This window comes from Pelophylax lessonae (genome assembly GCF_965119305.1).
Source record: "Pelophylax lessonae genome assembly, chromosome: 7".
Taxonomy (NCBI): domain Eukaryota; kingdom Metazoa; phylum Chordata; class Amphibia; order Anura; family Ranidae; genus Pelophylax; species Pelophylax lessonae.
This window is the reverse complement of record NC_138774.1, coordinates 286,606,376-286,633,379: the sequence shown is the minus strand read 5'-3', so window position 1 is coordinate 286,633,379 and position 27,004 is coordinate 286,606,376. Positions and strand designations below refer to the sequence as shown.

The 27,004-nt window shown below is 48.3% G+C and overlaps 1 protein-coding gene across 1 annotated transcript in view; it reads left to right on the top strand.

Annotated features, from left to right (window-relative positions):
• Positions 1-264: 264 nt before the first annotated feature.
• The window catches only part of FAAH2 (fatty acid amide hydrolase 2), a 47,205-nt gene continuing 20,465 nt past the window's right edge, over positions 265-27,004 (top strand). Inside the window, exons 1-6 of the mRNA XM_082263955.1 lie at positions 265-545; positions 9,816-10,035; positions 11,674-11,883; positions 15,553-15,672; positions 22,056-22,191; positions 24,682-24,799. Of these exons, the coding sequence (XP_082120081.1) occupies positions 369-545; positions 9,816-10,035; positions 11,674-11,883; positions 15,553-15,672; positions 22,056-22,191; positions 24,682-24,799 (981 nt within the window). The 5' untranslated portion in view covers positions 265-368. The remainder of the gene's footprint in view (positions 546-9,815; positions 10,036-11,673; positions 11,884-15,552; positions 15,673-22,055; positions 22,192-24,681; positions 24,800-27,004) is intronic.

The window sequence follows — 27,004 nt, the reverse complement described above, 5'->3', positions numbered from 1 at the left end:
CGCCGAAAGCTAATAATTGGCCTGGGCAGGAAGGGGGTTGAAAGTGGTTAATAATATTATTATTATTAATAATAATAATAATAATAATAATAATAGCAATGCAAGAGATCTAGTTTAGAGTTTACTGTCACTTTAAGAATCCAATATCTAGTGTAGTAATTGTAGATTTCCAGCAGCGCCCCTAGTGGCAGGAATGGAGACACACAGCTAGACAGCGACTCCGGGGCTCCTCCCTAAACCCCGCTCGTGCTCCTTCCGTCCAACCAGCGGCTGTCCAGTGAGCGGACACGCCCCTGTGCTGTCATTCCTTGATGGCAGGTGGTATATAACCTTCCTCTCCGCTCTCCGAGGCGGCATCGTATGTCGCAATGTGTGCCCTGCGCCGAGTGGTGGCGTTCCTCCTGCGGACCTTCTCCCGGCTCTTACTGCTCCTGATCCGGGCAGCCTCCTGCTTCTCCCGGGACCCCCCGACCCCGGGGCCGCCTCGCGACCCGCTGCTGCTGATCCCGGCCAAGGTGCTGGCGGAGAGGATCCGGAGGGGAGAGGTGAGCAGCTTCCGGGTTCATCACGTGACATCCCATCACCCAACCACTGTCCAGCTGACAGTCTCTGCTGTTTACACCCTTGTGCCCAAAAAGGGGCCCCTTTAAATGGGCGGTGGCTACAGAGGGCCAGTGGGAGGGGCTCCAGTTCATTCATGCACTGTGATTGGCCACGCAGTGATGAAGTTGTTAGGGGCCCATCCAATCGGTGTCGGTCAGAGTTTTGGGGGGCCACCAATAGGGCACGCCCCAAAAAATGACAAAGCAAGTGTCCTCTCCAGATGTTTTGGGGGCCCTGTGTAAAAAAAAAAAAAAAAAAAATTATGAAAATTGGGTAATACCCCCCCCCCAACCAACCAACCAACCAATCATCCAACCAACCAGGATGTATTCTGTGACCCTGTAGAATAAAATGGCAGTAGTCCCAAATTTTTACATCATGCAAAAATTCACGCTAACAGTTTATCAAGCACCGAATTTCATTAAAAAACGTAGTAACGTTATTTGTAGGGCACACAAGTACCCCAATTTTTTGGGTAAAATATAAAAGCTGAGGTTGCACCGAGTAAATAGATACCAAACCGCCTACCCGATGGCCTGAGTTGGCGGAGGAGGTGGTGGTTGGGCGTGGCAGTGGGAGGGGTTTAAAACTTGTACAGAGCACTGGGGTCAAATATGTGCATATAACATACAAAATTCAGAAGTTAGAAGTATGTAATATACAGTGTGCTGGGGAGGGGGTAAAGCACAGGAGTAAGGGGTGGGTAACATGCAGGGGAGGGGAGTGTGCAATGTACATAATGCAGGGGTCAGGCGTGTGCGGTTTACATAATGCAGGGGTCAGGCGCATGCAGTGTACATAATGAAGTGGGCAGTGTACGTAATGCAGGGGTCAGGCGTGTGCGGATTACGTAATGCAGGGGTCAGGTGCATACAGTGTACATAATGAAGTGGGCAGTGTGCGTAATGCATGGGTCAGGCGCATGCAGTGTACGTAATCCAGGGGTCAGGCGCATGCAGTGTACGTAATCCAGGGGTCAGGCGCATGCAGTGTACGTAATGCAGGGGTCAGGCGCATGCAGTGTACGTAATCCAGGGGTCAGGCGTGTGCGGATTACGTAATCCAGGGGTCAGGCGTGTGCGGATTACGTAATCCAGGGGTCAGGCGTGTGCGGATTACGTAATCCAGGGGTCAGGCGTGTGCGGATTACGTAATGCAGGGGTCAGGCGTGTGCGGATTACGTAATGCAGGGGTCAGGCGTGTGCGGATTACGTAATGCAGGGGTCAGGCGTGTGCGGATTACGTAATGCAGGGGTCAGGCGCGTGCGGATTACGTAATGCAGGGGTCAGGCGCGTGCGGATTGCGTAATGCAGGGGTCAGGCGCATGCAGTGTACGTAATGCAGGGGTCAGGCGTGTGCGGATTACGTAATGCAGGGGTCAGGCGTGTGCGGATTACATAATGCAGGGGTCAGGCGTGTGCGGATTACATAATGCAGGGGTCAGGCGTGTGCGGATTACGTAATGCAGGGGTCAGGCGCGTGCGGATTACGTAATGCAGGGGTCAGGCGCGTGCGGATTGCGTAATGCAGGGGTCAGGCGCATGCAGAGTACGTAATGCAGGGGTCAGGCGCATGCAGTGTACGTAATGCAGGGGTCAGGCGTGTGCGGATTACGTAATGCAGGGGTCAGGCGTGTGCGGATTACGTAATGCAGGGGTCAGGCGTGTGCGTATTGCGTAATGCAGGGGTCAGGCGCGTTCAGTGTACGTGATGCAGGGGTGGGCAGTGTACGTGATGCAGGGGTGTGCGGATTACGTAATGCAGGAGTCAGGCGCGAGCAGTGTGCATAATGCAGGGGTCAGGCGCGTGCAGTGTGCATAATGCAGGGGTCAGGCGCGTGCAGTGTGCATAATGCAGGGGTCAGGAGTGGGTAACATACAAAGTGCGGGCATCAAGATCAAGGTACAGATCAAGCATGTGTAATGCAGCCCTCAAAACTTCCAGTCACCTGGAAAAAAGGTTTAGGGGGGGTTTGGGGCTGCCTCGGAAAGGGGGGGGGGGCACCGCCGCCGGCAGGGAAGGTTAAATAGGAGCCATTCTCCCAGCGATCAGTCAAGGGAAGAGAGAGGGCAGAAGGTGAGCCGGTCGGATCATCACACAGAGTGGGGATCACCCGCTGTGACAGCTTTGATTTGAATCTCCCGGTGTTCCCGGTGCTCGCAGACACACAAAGTCCCGCCTCCTGGATCGGCTCCTATGATAGACAGAGCACTGGTCCAATACCAAGATGTGTGACGTCTATCATAGGAGCCGATCCAGGAGGCGGGACTTTGTGTAACTGCGAGCGCCGGGAACACCGGGCGATTCAAAGCTGTCACAGCGGGCGATCCCCCTCTCTGTGTACTGATCTGGCCGCCTCTCCTCTTCCTGCTCTCTCTCTTCCCCTGCACTGATCAAGCTGCGCTAATGGGCACTGGTGAGGCTGCATTGATGGGCATTAATGGGCACTGGTGAGGCTGCGCTGATGGGGCTGCACTGATGGTCACTGATAGGCTGCATTCGTTAGCTTTGATGGGCATTTCTGGGCACTAATGAGGTGGCACTGTTGGCTGTACTGATGGGCACTGATAGGCTGCATTCATTCGCATTGATGGGCACTGATAAAGTTGTTGTTAATATTTGTTTTTGTAACTTAACCACTTGCCCACCGCCCCGCCTCAGTTTTACTGCGGCAGGCTGGCTCGGCTGCGCGAACTGACGTAGTACTACCTCGGTCGCGCATGTGGTGCTCGGGGACGAGCGCGCGCGCCGCCAGCGGTGCGTTCCCACCCCCACTGGGGATGCCGATGCATGGGACCGGCTGCCACTTGCGATGGCTCCCTGCTAAGTGAGGACAGTCTGCTGTTGTAAACACAGCTGACCGTTCTTCTCTCAGGAATGATGACAGAGCGCCTGTGATCCTTCTATATAGGATCACAGGTCTCTATGGTCATTTCACAAGCCTCTCCCCCATACAGTTAGAAAACACTCCCCTAGGCTCACCCTTTGATCACCCCTAGGTTAACCCCTTCCCTGCCAGTGTCATTATTACCCCGCAATGTCGCAGTCCCACTAAAAATCGCAGATCGCCGCCAATTACTAGTTAAAAAAAAAAAATGACAAATCTTTCCCCTAGTTTGTAGACGTGATAATGTTTGCACAAACCAATCAAAATAGGCTTATTGCGATGTTTTTTTTGTAGCAGAATACAAATTGGCCTAAAAGGATGAAAAATTTAGATTTTTAATTTTTGGGAATGTTATAAAGCAGAATGTGAGAAATAAAAAATAAAATAAAAAAAAAATAAAAAAAATAAAAATCGCACAGGTGATCTAATACCACTAAAAGAAAGCTCTATTTGTGGGGAAAAAAGGGCATCAATTTTATTTGGGTACAGGGTCGCACGACTGCGCAATTGTCAGTTAAAGTAATGCAGTGCCGAATCGCAAAAAATGGCCTGGTCATTAAGGGGGAAAATCCTCTTGGTCCGGAAGTGGTGAATTCTGCATACAGTTTCTGTACATGTACAGTTCCTGTCAAAATACTGTCTGCAAAGATCAGGAACAGTGGTCTAGTTATAACCCTACTAAGTTCTTTAAGTACTCTCGGATGTACGCCATTCGGTCCTGGTGATTTATTTGGGTTAATGTTATCAAGCCTTTTCATGATTTCACCCTCTGTTAGCCATAGCGGCATGTCTTGTGATGTGCTGCTAACTATACAGTCCTGGTCAGTATTAGGGATAGACCGATATGGTTTTTTCAGGGCCGATACTGATATTTTGGTCACAACGTATCAGTATCGGCCGATATTTTGTACATTTAAAGTTTTGAAAAATAAAGACAATTTTTGACACAAATCTGGTACTGAACATGTTAATTTTTTTTTAATGCTTAATGGCTGGCTGGCACCCTGTGGTGGCTGGCTGGCACCCTGTGGTGGCTGGCTGGCTTACACCCTGTGGTGGATGGCTGGCACCCTGTGGTGGATGGCTGGCACCCTGTGGTAGGTAGATGGCTGGCACCCTGTGGTGGATGGCTGGCTGGCTGGTACATGGCCTGTGGCTGGCTGGTACAGGGCCTGTGGGTGGCTGGCTGTCTGGCACCCTGTCTGTGGGTGGCTTGCTGTCTGGCACCCTGTGGGTGGCTGGCTGGTACAGGGCCTTTGGGTGGCTGGCTGGCTGGTACAGGGCCTGTGGCTGGCTGGTACAGGGCCTGTGGGTGGCTTGCTGTCTGGCACCCTGTCTGTGGGTGGCTTGCTATCTGGCACCCTGTGGTGGGTGGGTGGCTTGCTGGTACAGGGCCTTTGGGTGGCTGGCTGGCTGGCACAGGGCCTGTGGCTGGCTGGTACAGGGCCTTTGGGTGGGTGGCTGACTGGCTGGTACAGGGCCTTTGGGTGGCTGGCTCGCTGGTACAGGACCTGTGGCTGACTGGCTGGTACAGGGCCTGTGGATGTGGGTAGCTGGCTGGCACCGGGCTGCTGTGGGTGGGTGTATGGCTGTGATATACTCCCGCGAGACTAGTCCCAACTCCAGACAAGGTTGTCCAAGGCGAGGCAGGCGGCTTAAGAAGGCAGAATGACGTCACAAAAATATCGGCCAGTTCCGGGGCCGATATATCGGGGAAAGTGCACATCGGCCCCCGATATATCGGTCTTGCCGAGAATCGGTCTATCCCTAGTCAGTATACCCCTCCTTTTCCTGTGTAAAAACCGAGAAGAGGAAAGCATTTAGCACAGTTGCCTTCTCTGTGTCTTCTGCAACCATCCTCCCATCATTGTTAATTATGTGTGCAACGTGCTCTGAACTCGCTTTTTTGCTATTAATATAAATAAAGAATTTCTTAGGGTTTTTTTTTACTCTCCTCTGCTTTGTGTGTTTCAAAGTCCTTTTTAGCCGTCCTGATTCCGTTTTTACTTGTTAGATTCCTTGTATTGGTGGAAAGCCAATAATGTCCCCTCCAATTTTATATTTCTTAAAGGCAATTTTTATGTCTCTAATGAGCATTTTTACATTATGGTTTAGCCACCCTGGTTTGACCTTGGCTCTTATAAATGTATTTCCTGTTGAAATGCACTGTGAGATACTTTTGTTTAATATGTTCCTAAAGCATTCACATTTTCCCTCTGTGGTCAGTGTTCCTAGGGTTTGGTCCCAATTTATGTTCTCTATCATTGAGCACAGTTGAGGAAAGTTTGCCCTTCTGAAGTTTAGGGTTCTTACATTCCCCTCTTCCCTTGCTATATTGTGATTTACGCCAAATGTGATCATCCTGTGATCGCTAGAACCCAAGTTGTCCCGGACCCCTACATCTGTGATTAGAGCTGGGTCGTTCATATTTAATAGAACTAGCAATGCATTCTTACTAGTAGGAGAATCCACCAACTGAGACATGTAGTTGTCCTGTAAGACATTCATGAAGTGACGGCCTTTAATGAGTGTGCAGTCCCCTCTTCCCAGTCAATGTCAGGATAATTGAAGTTCCCCCCAATATGATGAATTGTCCCTGCTTTGCCGCTTTTCCCAACTGCGGTAGAAATTCTAGCTCCACCTCCTCCCTTTGGTTGGGGGGGTATGTGATGCCCGCCACCCCCCCCGATCAGCTGATCAGCCAGCACCTGCTGACTCCCCGCTGTCCACTCACTCAGTCCCTGCAGTCTCTCTCCTCCTGTCAGTGTCAGTGTCCATCCTCTGCACACCGCCTTCGCTACTTCCGGAGCCTGTCACGGACCAGGTCCCAGTCTCACCGTCACTTCAGCGGCTCCCGTGCACGCTGCAGCTCCCTGCTGCACGATCTCAACTCCGCTCTCCATACACTCTGCTCTCCTCGATCCTCGATGCGCTCTCCTCTGCCCTCAAGAGGTTGCTGGAAAAACAGCGGATTGGAGGAAAGCCAATGTGATACCAATATTCAAAAAAGGGCGGAGGTATATCCCGGGAAACTATAGCCCGGGTCAGCCTGACATCAGTAGTATGTAAATTACTGGAAGGGATGATAAGGGTCTATATCCAAGAATTTGCTAAGGACAACAGTATCATCAGCAGAAATCAGCATGGGTTTTCCAAAAGAACGTTCCTGTCAAACCAATCTGTTAACATTTTACGAGGAGGTGAGCTGTGAGCTAAATAGGGGGAGACCTGTGGATGTGGTGTATCTGGATTTTGCTAAGGCATTTGATACAGTTCCCCCACAAACGCTTAATCTTCAAACTAAGGTCTGCAGGTATCGACCACAAGGTTTGTTCTTGGATAGAAAACTAGTTACAGGGGCGTGTCCAAAGGGTGGTGATAAATAACGTGTACTCAGACTGGTCTGGAGTGGTAAGTGGGGTCCCCCAAGGCTCAGTCCTGGGATCAATTTTGTTCAATTTATTCACAAATAACATCAAGGATGGGATCATTGGTTCAATCTCAGTTTTTGCAGATGACACAAAGGCAATCATCTCATCAAGATATAGAAACCTTACAAAATTACCTGAACAAAATAACAGAGTGGGCAACTACATGGCATATGAGGTTTAATGTGGAGAAATGTAAGGTATTGCACTTGGGGGCTAAAAACATACGCTTTAGGACGGGGAGCCTCTGGGGGAATCAAGAATAGAGAAAGATCTGGGAGTCTTAGTAGAAGATAGACTAAGCAATAGCATGCAAAGTCAAGCTGCAGCTGCCAAAGCCGGCAGAATATTAGCATGCATAAGGAAGGGGATATATTCCAGAGATAATTCTATAATCCTGCCACTTTATAAAACCATGGTCCGCCCACATCTGGAGTACTCTGTCCAGTTCTGGTCGCCAATCCTCAGAAAGGATGCGCTGGAACTGGAGAGAGTCCAAAGAAGGGCAACTAAACTAGGGGATTGGAGGACCTTAATTATGAGGAGCGTTTACAAGCGCTTAATTTATTCTCCCTGGAGAAGAGACGCCTGAGAGCGGACATGATGGCAATTTACAAATACCTCAATGGTGATCCCAGCATTGGAAAAAAACTTTTTAGTCTCAAGGAGTGCAAGAGGACACGTGGCCACACAATGAGATTAGAGGAGAGGTGGTTTAACCTTAAGCTACATAAGGGGTTTTTCACTGTAAGGGCGATAAGATTGTGGAACTCTCTCCCACAATTGGTGGTAACTGCGGGGAGTATGGCTACTCTTAAAAGACTCTTGGACGTGCATTTCAAAAGATCACAACATTCAGGGTTATGGGAAATGAATACGTCAGTGACACACACACACACACACACCTACACAGGTTGAACTGGATGGACTGTTGTCTTTATTCAACCTCAACTACTATGTAACTATGTAAAACATTTAACAGTGTAATTTCATGAGATAATTTATGAGGGCGTGTTTAGGGGTATAATTAGGGGTTGGGCAGGATAAGGGTTGGGTGGGGCTACTAGTGACGAGTAACAATTTAAGGCCTGGCTAGTAGCTCAGGACTTGAAATTTTGAGCCCTGTGTAATGTACATAATGCAGGGGTCAGACATGGGTAACATACAGAGTGCAGGGGTCAGGGATCAGGCATGTGCAATGTACATAATGCAGGGGTCAGGCGTTTGCAATGTACATAATGCAGGGGTCAGGCATATGCAATGTACATAATGCAGGGGTCAGGCGTATGCAATGTACATAATGCAGGGGTGGGTAACGTAGAGTGCAGGGGTCAGGGATCAGGCATGTGTAATGTATATGGCACAGGGGTCAGGATTGTGTAATTGCCAGAGTGCAGGGGTCAGGAGTAGGTAGTGTACATAATGCAGGGGTCAGAAATGGGTAACATACAGAGTGCAGTGGTCAGGAGTAGGTAGTGTACATAATTCAGGGGTCAGGAATGGGTAACAGAGTGCAGGGATCAAGCATGTGTAATCTACAAAATTCAGGGGTCAGGAGTAGTACTAGGTAGTATGCATAGTGCATTGGTCAAGAGGGGGTAACATACAGAGTGTAGTGGTCAGGCGTGTGTAATGTAATGTACATGGCGCAGATTTCAGGATTGTGTAATCGCCAGAGCACAGGGGTCAGAAGTGGGTATCCTACAGAGTGCAGGGGTCAGAGATCAGACACAGTGCTTCCCAGCCACCCACGGTTGCTCCAACCTCCGAACAGTGTCCCATAGTGCACCCCAGCCCCTGCATTGTCTTCTAGTCTCCCACAATGCCTAGCCTCCTAGAGAGACACCATCTGCTACAGCTGTCCTCCTCCAGAAACCTCATCCCTTACCAGGCCACCAAGTCTGCTGCAGAGTCCCGCTAACCACCTTAACAACCCCCACAGTGACTCCCAGTTCTATCCAGAGCCTTCCGGCATTTTCAATACATATTTTGAATTCCCATACTTTTAAAGTGGCCTTGGCTTTCTGATAAGCTTTGGTCACATGTCCTCCTCAGTTCTTCTCATACCTTCTTCTTGCTTGGCCATCTCGGTTCTTCCCCCCTCATGCCTATTTCTCACTTGTTCCCCTTGGTTCCTTGCCTCCATGCCTGCTTCTCGCTTGGCCCTCCCGGGCCCTCTCCTCGTGCCGGCTTCTCGCTTGGCCCTCCCGGGCCCTCTCCTCGTGCCGGCTTCTCGCTTGGCCTCTAGTGCATCCAGTGATCCCTGCAAATCGGTGCCACCTGTTATTCTGTGTTTCTCCACTTTTCCTGCGTTCCCTGCACCCCAGTGTGCAAGAGACCCTCCTGTGTTCCTGCAGTCTAGCATCTTAATATTCCAACTGATCTCTGTACATTCCTGTGACCCCGCTGACTCCCATAACTCCTGCACTTTGTGCCTCCAGTGACCCCCCCCCCCCCCCATTCCCCCAGTGTCTTAAATTACAGTGTCCCTGACTTCTGGTGTTACCAAGTTCCTGTGTTTTTAGTTATTGACCTCAAGCCTGTTTTCTAACCATGCCTGTCTGCTACCTGCCCTGACCTTTGGCCCGTCGCCATTTCTGAGATTGCTTATCACTTTGGTACTTGGTTTTAGTTCTTTCCGTGGTCCGCTGGCATCTGCATGGGTGTGTCCTAGGGCCGTAACCTTGGAGCTGTCCTGCAACAAAGCCCAGGACCCTTTTTTGGGTGCTCTGTGAATACCTGGTAACTCCATAAATTCCGCACCTTGGCCCTGTCATGCAAATGGCCCAGAGATTCCACAATCCCACTAGCTTGTAACATGGTGTTAATAATTTTCATAGAGTGATGATCCAGAAGATCATAGTGGCCTTCCCTAATTGTCCATATCTCTTTTCAGCTAAAGAGCAGTGTTGTGGTGCAGGCCTTTATCTCCAGGATCAGAGAGGTAAATCCTGCTCTCAATGCCTTAGTGTGTGACCGTTTTGAAGAAGCCCTTTGTGAGGCACGGGCAGTGGATGATTTAGTGGCTTCCAAGGCAGAGGATGAAGCAACGATTAAAGACAAGTACCCTCTTCTTGGTGTCCCTGTATCAGTGAAGGAAGCATTTGCCTTACAAGGTGGGTACAGCTTGTCATTGGTGCATTACATTGCTTCCATGTTGATTTGTATGAAGAGCTGGTTAGAAAAATAAAGAAAAATAAAGAAAAAGGAACGGCTGCACTCCAGATGAGGTCAAAATCCAGATTTATTGGCTGGACATCCCATTGTGACAATAGTGACAAGGTAGACGCGTTTCACACACTTAACGAGTAATGATTAAGCACACATTGTAGTGTGTGAAACGCGTCTACCTTGTCACTATTGTCATGTCCAGCCAATAAATCTGGATTTTGACCTCATCTGGAGTGCAGCCGTTCCTTTTTCTTTATTTTTCGTGGAACCTTGGTTAAGAAACCCTGCTCTGGAGGAACCCTAGTTGAGAATGGCTGGCCTATGGTGACCGTTGAAACCCTTTGGCATGCAGAAGCCACCAACCTTGTGTCCAAACACGCAGGATTTTAGCATCTCCACACTATTGGATAGTAATAGAAAGACTTTTATTGGTTGGGCGCTATCTAACCAGCTCTTCATACAAATGTGTGCTTAATCATTACTCGTTAAGTGTGTGAAACGCGTCTACCTTGTCACTATTGTCACATTGGGATGTCCAGCCTATAAATCTGGATTTTGACCTCATCTGGAGTGCAGCCGTTCCTTTTTCTTTATTTTTCGTGGAACCCTGGTTGAGAAACCCTGCTCTGGAGGAACCCTAGTTTCTTTATTGATTATCCACGGAGGCGAGCCGGGGCACGCACCGATATGTGGCATCAGGCTTCCATACCACCTTGGGCAGTGAGTTCTTTTCTTTTGATATGGTTCCACGAAACCCTAGGGTTCCTCCAGAGGTTGGTAGGAGTTCCTTGAGCAATTTCTGACCCTCAGATAAGTTCCCACTGACACTATTGATCTTTTTAGCTATCTGTAAGGGGGTAATTCTTCCCAATGACCACAAGTGTAAGGTTCATTCTTCCCACTGACCATCACACTAATGTATCATGAGATGTAGATAGTCCTTTTCAGCAGGGGTTCCCTGAGACTAGAAAGTTATTTCAAAGGTTCCTCTGTGCTGAAAAGGTTGAGAGGCTTCTCCATAGGTTAGTAGTGCTTCCTTGAGCTGTGGTTGATTGACCTCCCATTTGATGGTGTCTAGATAATTCCAAAGCCAAAGAGCTTTTATGGTCCCCATAGGCCAGACACTCCCCACTAGGGTTTTGTCCAGAGGTTAGTTGTACTTCCTTGAGCTGTGGCTGATTGACTTCCCATGTGGTGGTGCCTAGATAATTCTAGGACCAATGTCACTTGGGAAAGCCAGCAAAATGACACCAAATATCTTTTGAGCTGTTTGTGAGGGTGACATTGTGGCCACCATTGTAAAGTTTGCATTCTTTTTACTGATCACCATAGTAAAGGGCATTTTTGCCGTTGACACCTAAAGAATTGGTTTTAGTAAGGTTTCCATGAGAACAGAAAAATTTTTACGGTTAAGAGAGGCTGCCCTGGGTTTGATACATATAAAACCGCATATGAAAACTTAATAATAGTAAAGGACTCTTTAATATAGAAGACTTTTGGTCTGGCAGGTTCTTCATCAGCAGCTAAGTTAAATCAGCCATGTTGATGTGCATTTCTTTTCTAAATGTTTTGCATGTTTTCAGGCATGCCGCAGAGCTCTGGGCTGATATCTAGACAGTCGTTGCGCTCAACGACGGATGCGGTTGTAGTGTCAAGGTTAAAGGCAGCTGGAGCCATTCCTCTTGGTGTGACGAACTGCAGCGAGCTGTGCATGTGGTACGAGTCTAGTAATAACGTCTATGGAAAGACCAGGAACCCGTATAACACCCAGCACATAGTTGGAGGCAGCTCTGGTAAGTTGTTGAATGTTATTCAAGTCCAGTTGTTGCTGCTTTTTATTTTTTTAAAGGGGAACTATACTCGCCCTTCGTCCAGTGCTGGGGTGTCCCGGGGCTCCCTACCAGCTGCTGTCCTCTTCAGCCATTCAGCTTCGTGGTACCGATCTTCATCTCTTTGCCACTTATTTGTGTTTTTTTGGTTAATGACTAAGTGCAGTCACGGTGCTGATGATGTAAAAGCTGAATTTAAACACTTGCTGACCACGCTGTAGCCAAATGACGACGGCTACAAAGTGGCCAGCCAGTTCTGGGAGGGTGTCCTCCAGACACTGCTGATCACAGATTGAGGTAAAGAGCCAATCAGCGGCTCTTTACCACGTGATCAGCTGTGACCAATCACAGCTTATCAAGATGTAAACAAAAAGCAAGGTTATCGGCTTTCCTTTCCTCATGCTGGAGAGGAGAGCCGATAACTGGCTTTTGTAAAATGGACATGTACACTGATTATCAGTGCAGCCCCATTAGTGCCACCTCATCAATGCTCATTAGTGCCACCTCATCAGTGCCCATTAGTGTAGCCTCAGTGTCACCTCATCAGTTCCCATTAGTGCCACCCTTATTAGTGCCGACCTTATCAGTGCCCATTAGTGCAGCCCTATTAGTGCCATCTTATCAGTGTCCATTAGTTCAGCCTCATTAGTGCTACCTCATCAGTGCCCATTAGTTCAGCCTCATTAGTGCTACCTCATCAGTGCCCATTAGTTCAGCCTCATTAGTGCTACCTCATCAGTGCCCATTAGTTCAGCCTCATTAGTGCTACCTCATCAGTGTCCATTAGTTCAGCCTCATTAGTGCTACCTCATCAGTGCCCATTAGTTCAGCCTCATTAGTGCTACCTCATCAGTGTCCATTAGTGCCACCTCATCAGTGCCCATTAGTGCAGCCTTGTTAGCGCCACCCCATCAGTGGCCATTAGTGCCACCTCATCAGTGCCCATTAGTGCAGCCTCATTAGCGCTACCTTATCAGTGCCACCTCCATTAGCGCCCATCAGCGAAGGAGAAAAATACCTGCTTGCAAAATTTTATTACAAACTATAAAAGGATGTGTTGTGTGTTTTTTTTTTTTTTTTTTTTTTTTTTTTTTTCATTTATTTAGCAAAAAATATTTAAAAAAATACCACCCAGAGACAGCTCTATCTATGTCTAAAATAAAAAATGATAAATTCATATTTGTACAGTGTTGCAAAACCATGCAATTGTCATTCAAAGTGTGACAGCGCAGAAAACTGAAAATTTGGCCTGGGCAGGAAGGGGGTGAAAGTGCCCGGTAGGCAAGTGGTTATATTTTGCCTTCCCTGGTTCCTACTCCACCTCCCCAGCATGCTAATTCATTATTACAATAAAGCTTTTCTATTTTGATGACCTAGCTTATGTTAGACCTAGTGAAGTCATCACTGAGTGTCTCTGTGCTTATCAATGCATTGCAGGCAGATGATGGCTGGTGGGAGGGAGCGCCAGAATGCTGTACAGAGCTTCCTGAAAATATCACAGCACCTCAGTCCTCCTCTCAAGAGCCCTTGGCCCTAATGCAAGCAGTGGGCTGGCTCTTGGGAGGATGGGTGGGCGTTCCTAAACAGGCTGTATTTGCATGAAGACCGCCTTAGGTAACACCCCCATTACATGCTGAGCCCCCCCGCTTGAATGAACCCCAAATTCATTAAATGAAAGGGACGGGCCATGGACAGGCTGGGGAGGAATGAGTTAGGCAGGCCATAGATGGATGGAATCCAGGCTGTTTCTGCAGGGACCGGGAATTGAGCGATTTGTTTCCTGCAACCCGTGGCTGCAGGAAAGAAATTTTAGCATTATTTATAGATTGCTTTAGATGATGCTGGACGTCCTCCAACCAGGAAGTAAGAAGGGCTCTATCTGACTTGTTTCTGATGCACATTGTGAGAAGCTCACAGTGTGCAGTGAAATCAGAGGAAGCCAATTCAATCCAGGAGAGGAGCCGCTCCAACTGTGCAAGACTTTCTTTTTTTTTTTTTTTTTTTTTAAACCACTCGTCTACCGAGCACTTCCCTCTTTCCTGACCAGGCCAATGTTCACCTTTCAGCGCTGTCACACTTTGAATGACAATTGCAATGCCCTACCCAAACAAAATGTAATAATTTTGTTTAGACAGACAGAGCTTTCTTTTGGTGGTATTTAATCACCACTGGGTTTTTTTATTTTTTGCTAAACAAAAAAAAAAAAAAAACAGTTTGTAAAATTCGTACATTAGTAATTTTCTGCTGCACTGATGAGGCTGCATCAATGGGCACTGACAAGGGGGCACCGATGAGGAAGCGCTGATGAGGCTGCACCAATGGGCACTGACAAGGGGGCACCGATGAGGAGGAGCTGATGGGGCTGCGCTGATGAGGGGGCGCTGATAGGTGGCGCTGATGAGGCGGCATAAATGAGGCTGCAACAATGGGCACTGAGGAGGCGGCATAGATGAGGCTGCAACAATGGGCACTGAGGAGGCAGTATGGATGTGGCTGCACTGATGGGCGCTGATGAGGCAGCACAGATGAGGCTGCACTGACTGGTGCTGACGGGGCTGCGCTGACGGGGCTGCGCTGACGGGGCTGCGCTGACGGGGCTGCGCTGACGAGGCTGCGCTGACGAGGCTTCGCTGATGCTCATTGACGTGCGCTGATGAGGCTGCACTGACGAGGCAGCAGTGAGGAGGCAACACTGATTGGGACCACTGGTGGGCACTGTTGGGGCTACACTGAGCAGTGCCCAGATTGTCAGTGCAAATGTCTCTGCTGAGGAATGCAGCTTATAGGCGGCGCTGACGAGGCGGCATAGATGAGGCTGCAACAATGGGTACAGACGAGGCGGCATAGATGAGGCTGCAACAATGGGTATAGATGAGGCTGCAACAATGGGCACTGAAGAGGCGGCACAGATGAGGCTGCAACAATGGGCACTGAAGAGGCGGCACAGATGCGGCTGCACTGATGAGCGCTGACGAGGCAGCACAGATGAAGCTGCACTGACGAGGCGGCTCTGACAAGGCAACACTGATTGGGACCACTGTTGGGGCTGCACTGATCATCAAGACACTGATCAGTGCCCAGATTGTCAGTGCATATGTCTCCGCTGAGGCATGCCGCTTACCGTCTCTCCTCACGCGCTTTTAGCATGAGAGGAATGCTGATACCCGGTAAATCCTGTTTACACTGTGATTGGACACAGCTGATCACATGGTAAAAAGGGCTACATCATAGGCTCTTTACCATGATCGGTGATGTCCCAGGGATGCAGCGCACCACCAAGAATGGGAGGACGTCATTTAAAGGTGGTGTTTATTTTCATATACAGGACTCCATGAACTTCCTAACCTTCCTCTCTGCAGATCCCTTAGCATTGTGTGAGAGCCGCCCTGACATGCTTCTTGTACACTGCTTCAATCAACATGCTGCTTAGGGTTTGATTGGCGCAGTGTACTGGTGGGCGTGGCCGCAATCTAAATATCTATACTGTGTGATGCTTTGTTTTGTTTTTTTAAATCCTTGATGAATATACAGCATTGTAAAAATCACATAAAACTCAAGAAAAATAAATAAAATAAACAGCAAACCCAACTTTGGAATGCTCTTTAATTCTAGTATATAATGATTGTATTACAGGAGGAGAAGGCTGTATACTGGGGGCCGCCGGATCCGTCATTGGCGTGGGTTCTGACATCGGAGGCAGTATACGAATGCCGGCGTTTTTTAATGGAATCTATGGACACAAAGCAACCCCAGGTGACAATTTTATGACTTTTTTTCTTCCCTTTGTTTACCAGCATTTTATGGTCTGTGATCCATTGCTCTAATCAGTCCTATCTCACAGGTGAGTATCTGAGGAGTCGGCCTCACCTTTCAACTACAGTGCAAAGGTTTTTATTGGTCATCCAGCCGGTGACAGCCGGTTTCTCTTTAGCCCGATTCTCACTTACTACATAAACCTAGGAGCCAATCTTCTGATTTGAATCATCATCTGGCATTGACAGCTGTCATCCTAGGTGGCCTTTAGTTCCGGTTCACACACATGCGATGTGGGAACCCTGCAAATCCACTGCGGGTTCCTGCATCGCATTCAACTCGCAGGCAGTTCACACTGCCATATGCAAATTACTGGGAGTGTCAGTACAAAGTTAAAGACACCCCCCCCCCCCCCAGATCAGTTCACATATCGCAGTGCGAACTTTCAGTTCGGACATGAATCGGATCGCATACATGCCATCCAATTCTGGTCCGGACCCCAAAAAGGGTCCCGTGGGACTTTGGTCCGAATGCGATGCAAATTCAGCCTGTCAGTTGGGACAGGAATCGGATGGCATAGGTGTGAACACCTATGCGATCTGACTCTGCTGCGGACCCAAAAAAGTGTCCTGTGCGACTTTGGTTCGAATGCGATGCAAATTCAGCCACACGATCTGTATGGCTGAATTTGTATCACACAGATGTCGCATGTGATTTGCAGAGCAGTGCGCTTCGAATCCTATGCGCTGACATTGCAAGTATGTGAACCGGCACTTACAGTGCACCTAGAAAAAATTCACAGCGCTTAACTTTTCCACATATTGTGTTTCAACCTTATTCCAAAGTGGATTAACTACTTAAATACCGGGCATTTTAACCCCCTTTCCTGCCCAGGCCAATTTTCAGTTTTCAGCGCTGTCACATTTTGAATGACAATTCATGCAATGCTGTAACCAAATTACATTTTTATTATTTTATTTCACACCAATAGAGCTTTATTTTGGTGGTATTTAATCACCTCCAGGTTTTTTATTTTTTACTAAAAAGAAAAAAGACAGAAAATTTTGAAGACATTTTTTTTTTCTTAATTTCTGTCAGTAAATTTTGTAAATAAGTAATTTTTTCTCCTTCACTGATGTGCGCTGATGAGGAGGCACTAATATGCCGAACTGATAAGCGGCACTGATGAGGAGACACTAATGTGCCACACTGATAGGCGACACTGATAAGGTGGCAATTATGGGCACTGATGAAAAGGTAGTAATATGCTGCACTGAGGAGGAGCCACTAATATTCTCAATTACATTTTTGTTTATTTGGTATCGCATAGCCCCAATTCCCTTCTTGTCCCTCTGTGGACTTTTCACTAATATGCCACATTAATAGGCAGCACTGATGAGGTGGCACTTATAGGCGCTGATGAGGAGGCACTAATATGCCGCACTGATAGGCTGTCCTGATGAGGTGGCACTGATGAGGAGACACTAATATGCCGCGCTCATAGGCAGCACTGATAGGCTGTCCTGATGAGGTGGCACTGATGAGGAGGCACCAATATGTCGCGCTGATAGGCAGAGCTCATAGGCTGTCCTGATGAGGTGGCACTGATGAGGAGGCACTAATATGCCACGCTGATAGGCAGCACTGATAGGCTGTCCTGATGAGGTGGCACGGATGAGGGGGTACTAATATGCCGCGCTCATAGGCAGCACTGATAGGCTGTCCTGATGAGGTGGCACTGATGAGGAGGCACTAATATGTCGTGCTGATAGGCAGTACTGACGGGCAGCACATATGAGCAGGCACTGATTGGTGTCACTGATGGGCACTGGTTTTTCTTTACTGTAATCGGTGCCCTGATTACCTTCTCCTGGACTCCCCTTTGAGGAGGAGCCGCTGATTGGCTCTCCTCCCCACACACTCTGACAGTGTGAGGTGAGGAGCGCCGATAAACGGCACTTCCTCATTTACATGTGACCAGCTGTGATTGGACACAGCCGATCATATGAGTAAAGAGCCACGCCATTGGCTCTTTACCAAGATCGGGGGCACGCCGTGTCCTAGGAACACGGCGTGGCTGCGATCACTGCACTAAGCGGCCGTTCTGGGGTGCCATCATAGGACGTCCTGCCAGAACAAGAGTCTCATCGCTCCGCTGTCATTTTACAGTGGAAGGCGGCAAGTAGTTAAATTCGTAATCGTCTTCAAAATTCTACAAACAATACCCCATAATTGCAATGTAAAAAAAGTTTGTTTGAAATTTTTTGCAAATTTATCAAAAATGAAAAATTCCCATGTACATAAGTATTCACACCCTTTGCTCAATACTTTGGTGAAGCTCCTTTGGCACCAATTACAATCTCAAGTATTTCTGAGTATGATGCTACATGCTTGGCACTCCTATTTTTGGGCAGTTTCTCCCATTCTTCTTTGCAGGATCTCTCCAAGCTCCATCAGGTTGGATGGGGAGTCGGTGTACAGCCATTTTCAGATCTCTCCAGAGATGTTCAATCGGGTTCAAGTCTGGGCTCTGGCTGGGCCACTCATGGACATTCACAGAGTTGTCCCATATCCACTCCTTTGTTATCTTGGCTGTGTTCTTAGGGTCGTTGTCCTGTTGGAAGATGAACCTTCAACCCAGTCTGAGGTCCAGAGCGCTCTGGAGCAGGTTTTCATCAAGGATGTCTCTGTACATTGCTGCATTCATCTTTCCCTTAATCCTAACTAGTCTCCCAGTTCCTGTCACTGAAAAACATCCCCACAGCGTGATGCTGCCACCACCATGCTTCACTGTAGGGATGGTATTGGCCAGGTTATGAGCAGTGCCTGGTTTCCTCCAGACATAACGCTCTCCATTCAGGCCAAAGAGTTCAATCTTTGTTTCATCAGAGCAGAGAATTTTGTTTCTCATGGTCTGAGAGTCCTTCAGGTGCCTTTTGGCAAACTCCAGGCGGGCTGTCATGTGCCTTTTACTGAGGAGTGTCTTCTGTCTGCCCACTCTACCATACAGGCCTGATTGGTGGAGAGCTGTAGAGATGGTTGTTCTTCTGGAAGGTTCTCCTCTCTCCACAGAGAAATGCTGGAGCTCTGTCGGAGTGACCATCGGGTTCTTGGTCACCTCCCTCCCCGATTGCTCAGTTTGGCCGGACGGCCCGCTCTAGGAAGAGTCCTTGTGGTTCCAAACCTCTTACGCTTACAGATGATGGAGGCCACTGTGCTCATTGGGACCTTCAATGCTGCAGAAATGGTTCTGTACCCTTCCCCAGATCTGTGCCTCCATACTGTCTTAGAGGACTACAGACAATTCCTTGGAATTCATGTCTTGGTTTGTGCTCTGACATGCACTGGTAACTGTGGGACCTTATATAGACCGGTGTGTGCCTTTCCAAATCATGTCTAATCAACTGAATTTACCACAGGTGGACTCCAATCAAGTTGTAGAAACATTTCAAGGATGATCAGTGGAAACAAGATCCACCTGAGCTCAATTTAGAGTGTCATGGCAAAGGGTGTGAATACTTATGTACATGGGATTTATATATTTATTTTTATAAATTTGCAAAGATTTCAAACAAACGTCTTTCACATTGTCATTATGGGGGATTGTTTGTAGGATTTTGAGGAAAATAATGAATTTTATCCATTTTGGAATAAGGCCGTAACATAACAAAATGTGGAAAAAGTAAAGCGCTGTGAATACTTTCCAGATGCACTGTATGGTACCAATTTGTTACATTATGGTGTTTGCAAGGTGGTACTCACATCGGGAGTAGACAAGCCTGTATCCCTGCCAACATGCTGCAGAGAAGGACCTATGCTTCCTTTTATGGAAGCAGCGGTCTCTCCAGGGCGGGGACAAGGGGTGGGCAGGAAAGGTGGCTGCCCTAGGCACTGTGGTATCATGTGAGGTTCAAGGGCACCTAAAAGCCAATTGGGGGGGGGGGATTTGTGTTGAGAGGGGGAATTTGGGGGCATTAAAGTATTTGTAGATTTCCAACACACAGTAAACAAGCTTTAAAACGAGCCCTTTGCTGACCGCTGTAGCTGCAGGCACTGTGGAACAAATTGTTCTGGGGGGGGGGGAGGGGGGGGGGAATTTGAGGAGGAGTGCCAGAAGTGGTGATTTGGGGGGGGGGGGGGGTTGGGTTGAGATGAGGGTATTTGTGCTAGGATAGTGGATTTGGGGCATTTGTGCTGGGAGATTTTTTTTCTTGGAAAGGGGATTTGTACTAGGATGGGTGATTTGGGAGGGGGGGGGGGGGGTTGTGCTAGAAAAGTTAAATGGGGGGGGGGGGGTGCAGTGGTCTCTCTGCACAGGTCTGTCACACCTCTGCTATAACTCTGAAATCGACGATTGCTGATTGGAAAGCTCTCTCTCTGACTTCACAGGGGATGCCTGGCCTCTGCAGAGAGACCACTTCTTCCATACACAAGGCAAGGGTCCTTCTCTGCTTCTCTGCAGCATGCTGGCAGGGGACAGGCTTCTTCTTTTTTTTTTTTTTTTTTTTTTAGGATGTTGCAGCTTTGTAAAGAAAATGGGCTTTAAAATACGACCTTGCAAATACCAGAAATATATTTTTAAAGTTCAGTTTCTTTAGAAAGCTGCCACAGCCTGAGTAGAACAGCCTGTCCCCTGCCAGCAAGCTGAACAGAGAAGGACCTATGCTTTTCTGTGTAGAAGCAGTGGTCTCTCTACGTGGATCTGACATGCCTCTGCTAGAACTCTGCAATCTGCAAAGGACATGCTACCGGACATGATACCTTAAGCTCTGACTTAAAGGATGCCTAACCTCTGGATGCCATGCAGATGTCTGTCATTGCAGCATGCTGGCAGGGGGCAGGCTTTTTTGGTGGTGGGGGGAGGGGGGGGGTATTGCTAGTTGGTAACTGTAAGGTCTTGAGTTCAAATCTCTTAAGAACCATGATTATGCTAATATGCTCTGTGCCGCTAAAATAGGAATAGTATTCTTGTTGTGATCTCTCACATCCACAGCGGTTTACTCCCTACCACTCATATCTTATAACTGTTAGACCCGGTCCACACTAGCGCGACTTGTCAGCCTGACAAGTCGTGCTCTCTCGCGGTCCATTGACTGCTACAGGACCCGTTCTAATAGGAGCGACACAAGTCGCTCCGACTTAGAAAAAGGGTCCTGTACTACTTCGGGGCGACCTCGGAGCGACTTGCATAGACTTCCATTATGTGAAGTCCCTGCAAGTCGCTCCGAAGTCGTGGTGCATGGGAATGCACAAGTCGCCCCCCAAAGTAGTAAGGATTCGTGCCGCCCCAGTGTGAACCGAGCCTTAGAGTTCAGACTCTAAAGCCCCGTACACACGCATCGATTTATTTGCCGGGAATTTTCGGCCAACGTCCGATCGGCCGATTTTCGGCTTGTTAGTATGCTGCTTCCCACAACCGACTCCGACTTTTTGGCCAAAAAAAATCTGGTGTGCAGGCTATAAAATTTTTGTTGGCCGTCAACACAACGGCTGATTTTCCGTCAGTCAGTACAGATTTTGGCAGACAAAAATCTGATGAGCAAGACTGGGCATGCTCAGAGAAGAAAAAACACACGGAAAATAAACCAGCACATGACATCACTTCAGAAGTAGATTTTTGTTGGCTGAGAAAATTCGTGTGCAGTCTAGGCACATTCCAACCAACAAAACACCACTCTGGACAAAAGTCGGAACATCGGTCGGCCAATAATCGTTGCGTGTGTACGGGGCTTTCGGCATCAAGTTTATGTTTATTCAATCAGGGTCATTAATCTGTGTAACTTTGTCTCAGACTATGGACAATGCAGATTTAGAACACACCGCAAACAAGCTTTAAATTAAGCCCTTGCTGACCGCTGTAGCTGCAGGCACTGTGGAACAATTCATTCTTAAAGTTCACAGCAAAAGTGCTGAAGTCCTGAAAAACATCTTCTCAGCAGCTCAGCTCCCCTCTCCTAAAAGAGGCTGGGCAGCTTTGCTTCCTCTCCCAGCAGTCTCAGCTGCCCAGCTCACTTTGCTCCTTCGAGACTTTTCATACGAAAATTCTGAATCGTCTGTAGAAAGTTCTGTACACACTATAAGAAAATTGTGCAAAATTTTTTTGGACTAAAACGTTCACCCGATTTTTCTTATATTGTGTACGAACCTTAACGTAAGCTGGGTTCCACGGGCCCCCAAACCAAAGTGACTCACAACTTTTTTTTTTTTTTTTTACATAAACAGATAATTTATTGAGGTTGAACTTTAAAGGTTGGTGCAGTAGATCAGGGGGTGGTCACAGGGGGCATAAGCGGACAATATGTGGTTAGAGAATACTAATCGGACTTGTATGTACTAAAAAGATGATGTCACTGCATGATGTCACAGTCTCTGCGCTCTTGCAGGTATTGTCCCCAATGACGGTCAGTTTCCAAATGCTTACGGTTCTCGTGTTAATCTCCTGTGTACGGGGCCCATGTGTAGATACGCAGAAGACCTGCCGCTCGTCCTGAAGGTGATGGCCGGGAAGAATTCTGAAAAGTGAGTAAGATCCAGACGTCCGTAGTGTGGGGGGTTCTGAATGGAGTTTAATTGATGGTGTCAAATGTAACTTAACCACTTCCAAACCGCAATAAATGTGTGTATATATGTATGTGTGTATATATGTATATGTGTGTGTATATATATATATTATAGATATCATTAATTTAACTAGAATATATTATAATTAATATAAAAAAAGGGGGCGGGGGGAGTTTGGGACTTTGAATGAGGAAATGACAGGGTAGGGTCATATTCCTCCATCCCTATGCATAAATAAAACAAAAGAAGGTTGGGACTTTAAATGAAACATATGGCAGCAATCAGGGGAATTTATAATTGTGTTTTGTAGGGCATGACATAGCTCTAAGGATCCAAATAGCATGTAGGTAGGGAGCTCAAGTTCCTCCTTCAGAGATTTGAAAGGGCCTCACTTCTGTGGGGGTGAGCATCTGATGAAGGTATAATCACGCCCTTTGAAGCCCATAGATCAGGCATCACTAAATGGTGGAACGCGGTCTGGATCTGGACCACGTCAATGTCCCTTCTGGACCCGCTGCAGACGCCCCATTTAGGAGTCGGTTCTTCCCCCTCAGCCGCCGCTAGCACTTTGCAGAGCTGAGATCGCTAGGCAGCACAGCGATGGATGGAGGGTGGGATTGATTGCTAGAACCTCCCTGCATCCTAGACACCAATCAGTTAACTGGGCCAGCTCCCGCCCTCTGTCCATAGCTTTGCTGCCCTTCTTATGTCAGCTCAAGACCTTCTGTGTCTTCCGTCTTCTTCTCTGTGTAAAGTAGGACAGGGAAGAGGGCTCTGTCACTGCTATGATGGACGGAAGACTGGGGAAGCCAGGGGTGATGTAAAGAGGGTCAAAAAACTGTAATGTGGAAGGAGGGGGGCGGAGGGGGTTGAGGACAGGAATAAGAAGGAGCGGGGTGTATAGGGGGTGAGGACAGGAATGTGAAAGGGGGCTGGGTACTGCAGTGCAAAGGGGGTGCTATAAAGGGGGTGAGGACAGAAATGTGAAAGGGGGGGTGCTATAAAAAGGGTCTGGACAGGAATGTGAAGGGGGTGCAGTTCGAATGGGGGTGCTTTAAAGTGGGTGAGGACAGCAATGTGAATAGGGGTGCTGTAAAGGGGGTGAGGACAGGAATGTGAAAGGGGGGTGCTATAAAGGGGGTGAGGACAGAAATGTGAAGGGGGAGGGGATGCTATAAAGGGGGTGAGGACAGTAATGTGAAGGGAAGGGGTGCTACAAGGGGGTTGAGGACAGGAATGTGAAGGGGGGTGCTATAAAGGGGGTGAGGACAGGAATGTGAAGGGAAGGGGTGCTACAAGGTGGTTGAGGACAGGAATGTGAAGGGGGGGGGGTGCTATAAAGGGGATGGGGACAGGAATGTGAAGGGGAAGGGGTGCTACAAGGTGGTTGAGGACAGGAATGTGAAAGGGGGATGCTATAAAGGGGGTGAGGACAGGAATATGAAAGGGAGGGGGTGAGGACAAGAATGTGAAGGGGGGGGGGGGGCAGGGTACTGCAGTGCGAAAGGAGTTGCTAGAAAGTGGGTGAGGACAGCAATGTGAAGGGGAAGGGGGGGGGGTGCTTTAAATGGGGTGAGGACAGAAATGTGAAGGAAGGGGTTGCTACAAGGGGGGGGGGGGTGAGGACAGGAATGTGAAGGCTTGGTACTGCAGTGCGAAGGGGGATGCTACAAAGGGGGTTAAGACAGGAATGTGTGAAGAAGGGGGGATGCTATAAGGGGGATGAGGACATGAATGTGAAGGGGGGGTGCTGTAAAGGGGGAGGGGGTGAGGACAGGAATGTGAAGGGGGGGGGGACAGGAATGTGAAGGGAGAGGGTGCTACATAGGGGGTGAGGACAGGAATGTGAAGGGAAGGGGGGGGTATATGCTATAAAGAGGGTGAGCACGGGAATGTGAAGGAGGGGGGGGGCTATAAAGGGGGTGAGGATGTGAATGGGGGGGGGGGGGCTGGGAACTGCTTTTTGAAGTAGGGGGCGATTTAAAGGAGGGCCTGAGGACTGTAATGTGAAGGAGGTGGGGGGCTGAGGACTGTGATGTGCAGGGGGGGACGGATGTAATATCAGGATTGTGATGTGAAGGATCTGGGGTTAGGTTCTCTTGATTGCATACTTCGTTCTGTGTGTGGGCGTACCATTTATTTTTAGTGGGGTGCCTTTATGCGCAGGAATGCAGAGAAAGAAGTCCCAGACCCTTTTTCTAAGATGCGGTGCACTGAGCTGCATGGTACTGCGGCACTATTCAGTTTGGCACTCGCTGGTTCTACTAAGCGCCGTCTCGCAAACACGCCTGTGATGTCACAGCAAGGGGGTCACAATTGTTACATATGTTTTCTTTACAAATGGTACATTCTGTATATTACCAATTCTCCAAGGGGATGAAAACTTTTGAGCACAACTATAATAATAGAATAGATTGTATAATAATGACTTGTGTTTTATTCTCCCAGGCTGTCTCTGGATCAGGACGTATCTCTGCGCAGTCTGCGCTTCTTTACCATGGAGAATGATGGCGGTTGTGTCTTTGTGTCTCCTGTGGATAAAGAATTGGTCCAAGCACAAAGGCGGGTGAGAGGAGCTGATGATGTGATAGAATCCCAGCCGTCCAATAAGATTATTTATTTCTCACATTTAAAGTAGATGTTACCACCCACCACTAAAATCTCATAGAAGATTTAACGTCATTTCAAAACTCATTTTTAATCCTTTTAAATTTGCAGCTTTTATTAACCTCTCGCTGACCGCCCTGTAGCAGTGTTAATGCTACAGGGCGGCAGCTGTGCGCAGAATCGTGTATACATATGTGATCCTGCACTTCTGCCTGCAGGGGGCGCGCGCGGGCTACTCACACAGCAGAAGCCGATCTACAGGTGCCAGGCACTCAATGTCCTCCGGCACCCGCTAATCGTCGGTAAACTACACAGAGCTGGAAACTGCCCGTAAACAAGGCAAATCCCCGTTCTGACAAGGGGGGAGGGGAGGGGGGATTCTGTGTTCTTGCTAAGCAAGGGCTAAAATCCATCTCTTCCCTTAGTAAAAGTATCACATACAGTACACATAAACACTGGCTAGGCACACAGGTAACCCTTTGATTGCCCTAGATGTTAACCCCTTTCCCAGCCAGTGTCATTAGTACAGTAACAGTGCATTTTTTTTTAGCACTGATCACTGTATTAGTGTCACTGGTTCCCACAAAGTGTCAATTAGCGCTTGATTGTCAGCTGCAATATCGCAGCCCCGCTAGCAGTCACTGATCGCAGCCATTACTAGTATAAAAAATACAATTAAAAAAATTCCATAAATATATACTATAGTATGTAGACGCTATAATATTCACGTAAACCAATCAATAAACGCTTTTTCTCTGTCGCTCATTGACAGACGTAGTCCTCTTTGATTCACAAGAACTGGGTTATGTTGTCTCCGCAGGAGTAGGACTAGGCAGAAAGAAAAAACGTTCTGGCTCCACCCTAGGGGCAGTCCCAGAGGGTATATCCTCCCTCTCTCTGCTACAAGGAATCAGTTTTTTTCTGTCTAGTCAGGAGTAAGGACCTAAGTTCCTTGCTGGGATCTCTGGTCCTGGCAAGATTTTTTTTTTTTTTTTTTTTTTTAGAAAAAATATTTTTTAGGTAGTTTTCTCCAGTGTTTTTTTTCCTGTGAGATCTTCAAGCAAATACGCCGGACTGGGCGACACTAGTGGACACCCCAGCCGGCCTACGAGCGCGCGCAGACCATTGCATCGCGCTTGGTCGGCCGCGACACATTCAAGTAAGTATGCGGGGCCGGGCGACGGGCTGGATGTTGAGATCCAGTGGTCACCCCGGTTTCTGCCTACGAGCGCGTGCAGACCAGAGCTCCGCGCTGGGTCGGCCGCGACTGAGTCCCATTGGAGGGACTGACCTTGCGAGTTAAAAGTCTCGCTTGGACGCCAGGAACCAGAGAGTCGAGGCGTCCGGAGTGGTCCACAACCCCCCACCCCGGTGGAGAGGGTATTGTGAAGAGAGGGTGCCTGTCGGTTCGGTATGGTGAGTAAATGTTTCCTTTTTTCCCTCGTTATGAGGCAGTTTTGGAATATGGGCCCCTCCATACATGGTCAGTATCTGTCTGACACTAAAAGTCCCCCCTTGTAAATACAGCATGTGTTTGGTGGGAAGTGGACTTGGTTTGAGAGCTAACACTCTACCCAGCAGACTGCAGTATTGCAGCAGACATAGGAGGTATAATCCTACCTTAATTGTAGTGGACCTCCTGCAGATCGATAAACCGCCATTTAGCAGAATGCAGGTGGATGTGCTGGGAAAACGATTTCGGCAGTCCGCCGCCATTTTTCTGTAGACCAGGTGCATGAATGTCCTCAGGTCACGCCGGCCGCCATGTTTTTGGAGTCTATTGTCTCCCGTATGGGGGCGGCCATGTTTGATGAGCCCAGCTAACCTTGTGGAGAGCTGGGAATGCCGGAAGGCGTACACAGGGGGCGGAGCCACTTCCTTTCTACCCGGGAAAACGAACACAGCTCTTTCCAGTCTGTAAAAGACAAACGCTGACTGCAGTGGGTTGGAAACTTCTCTGCATCGGGTGGTGAGCCTTGAGGGTCTCTCTCTCTCTCTGTGGGGATCGAGAAGCAGGTACTCTGAGGGGCGCTATTGCGCTAGGGGGATACACATAAAAAAAAAAAAAAGTTTTTCTTTTCTGACAAAAGTGTCCTGGGTTAACATGGACCCTGCCACTCATGTATCTCCACAGGATCCCCTCGAGGGGTCTGCAGGATCCTCC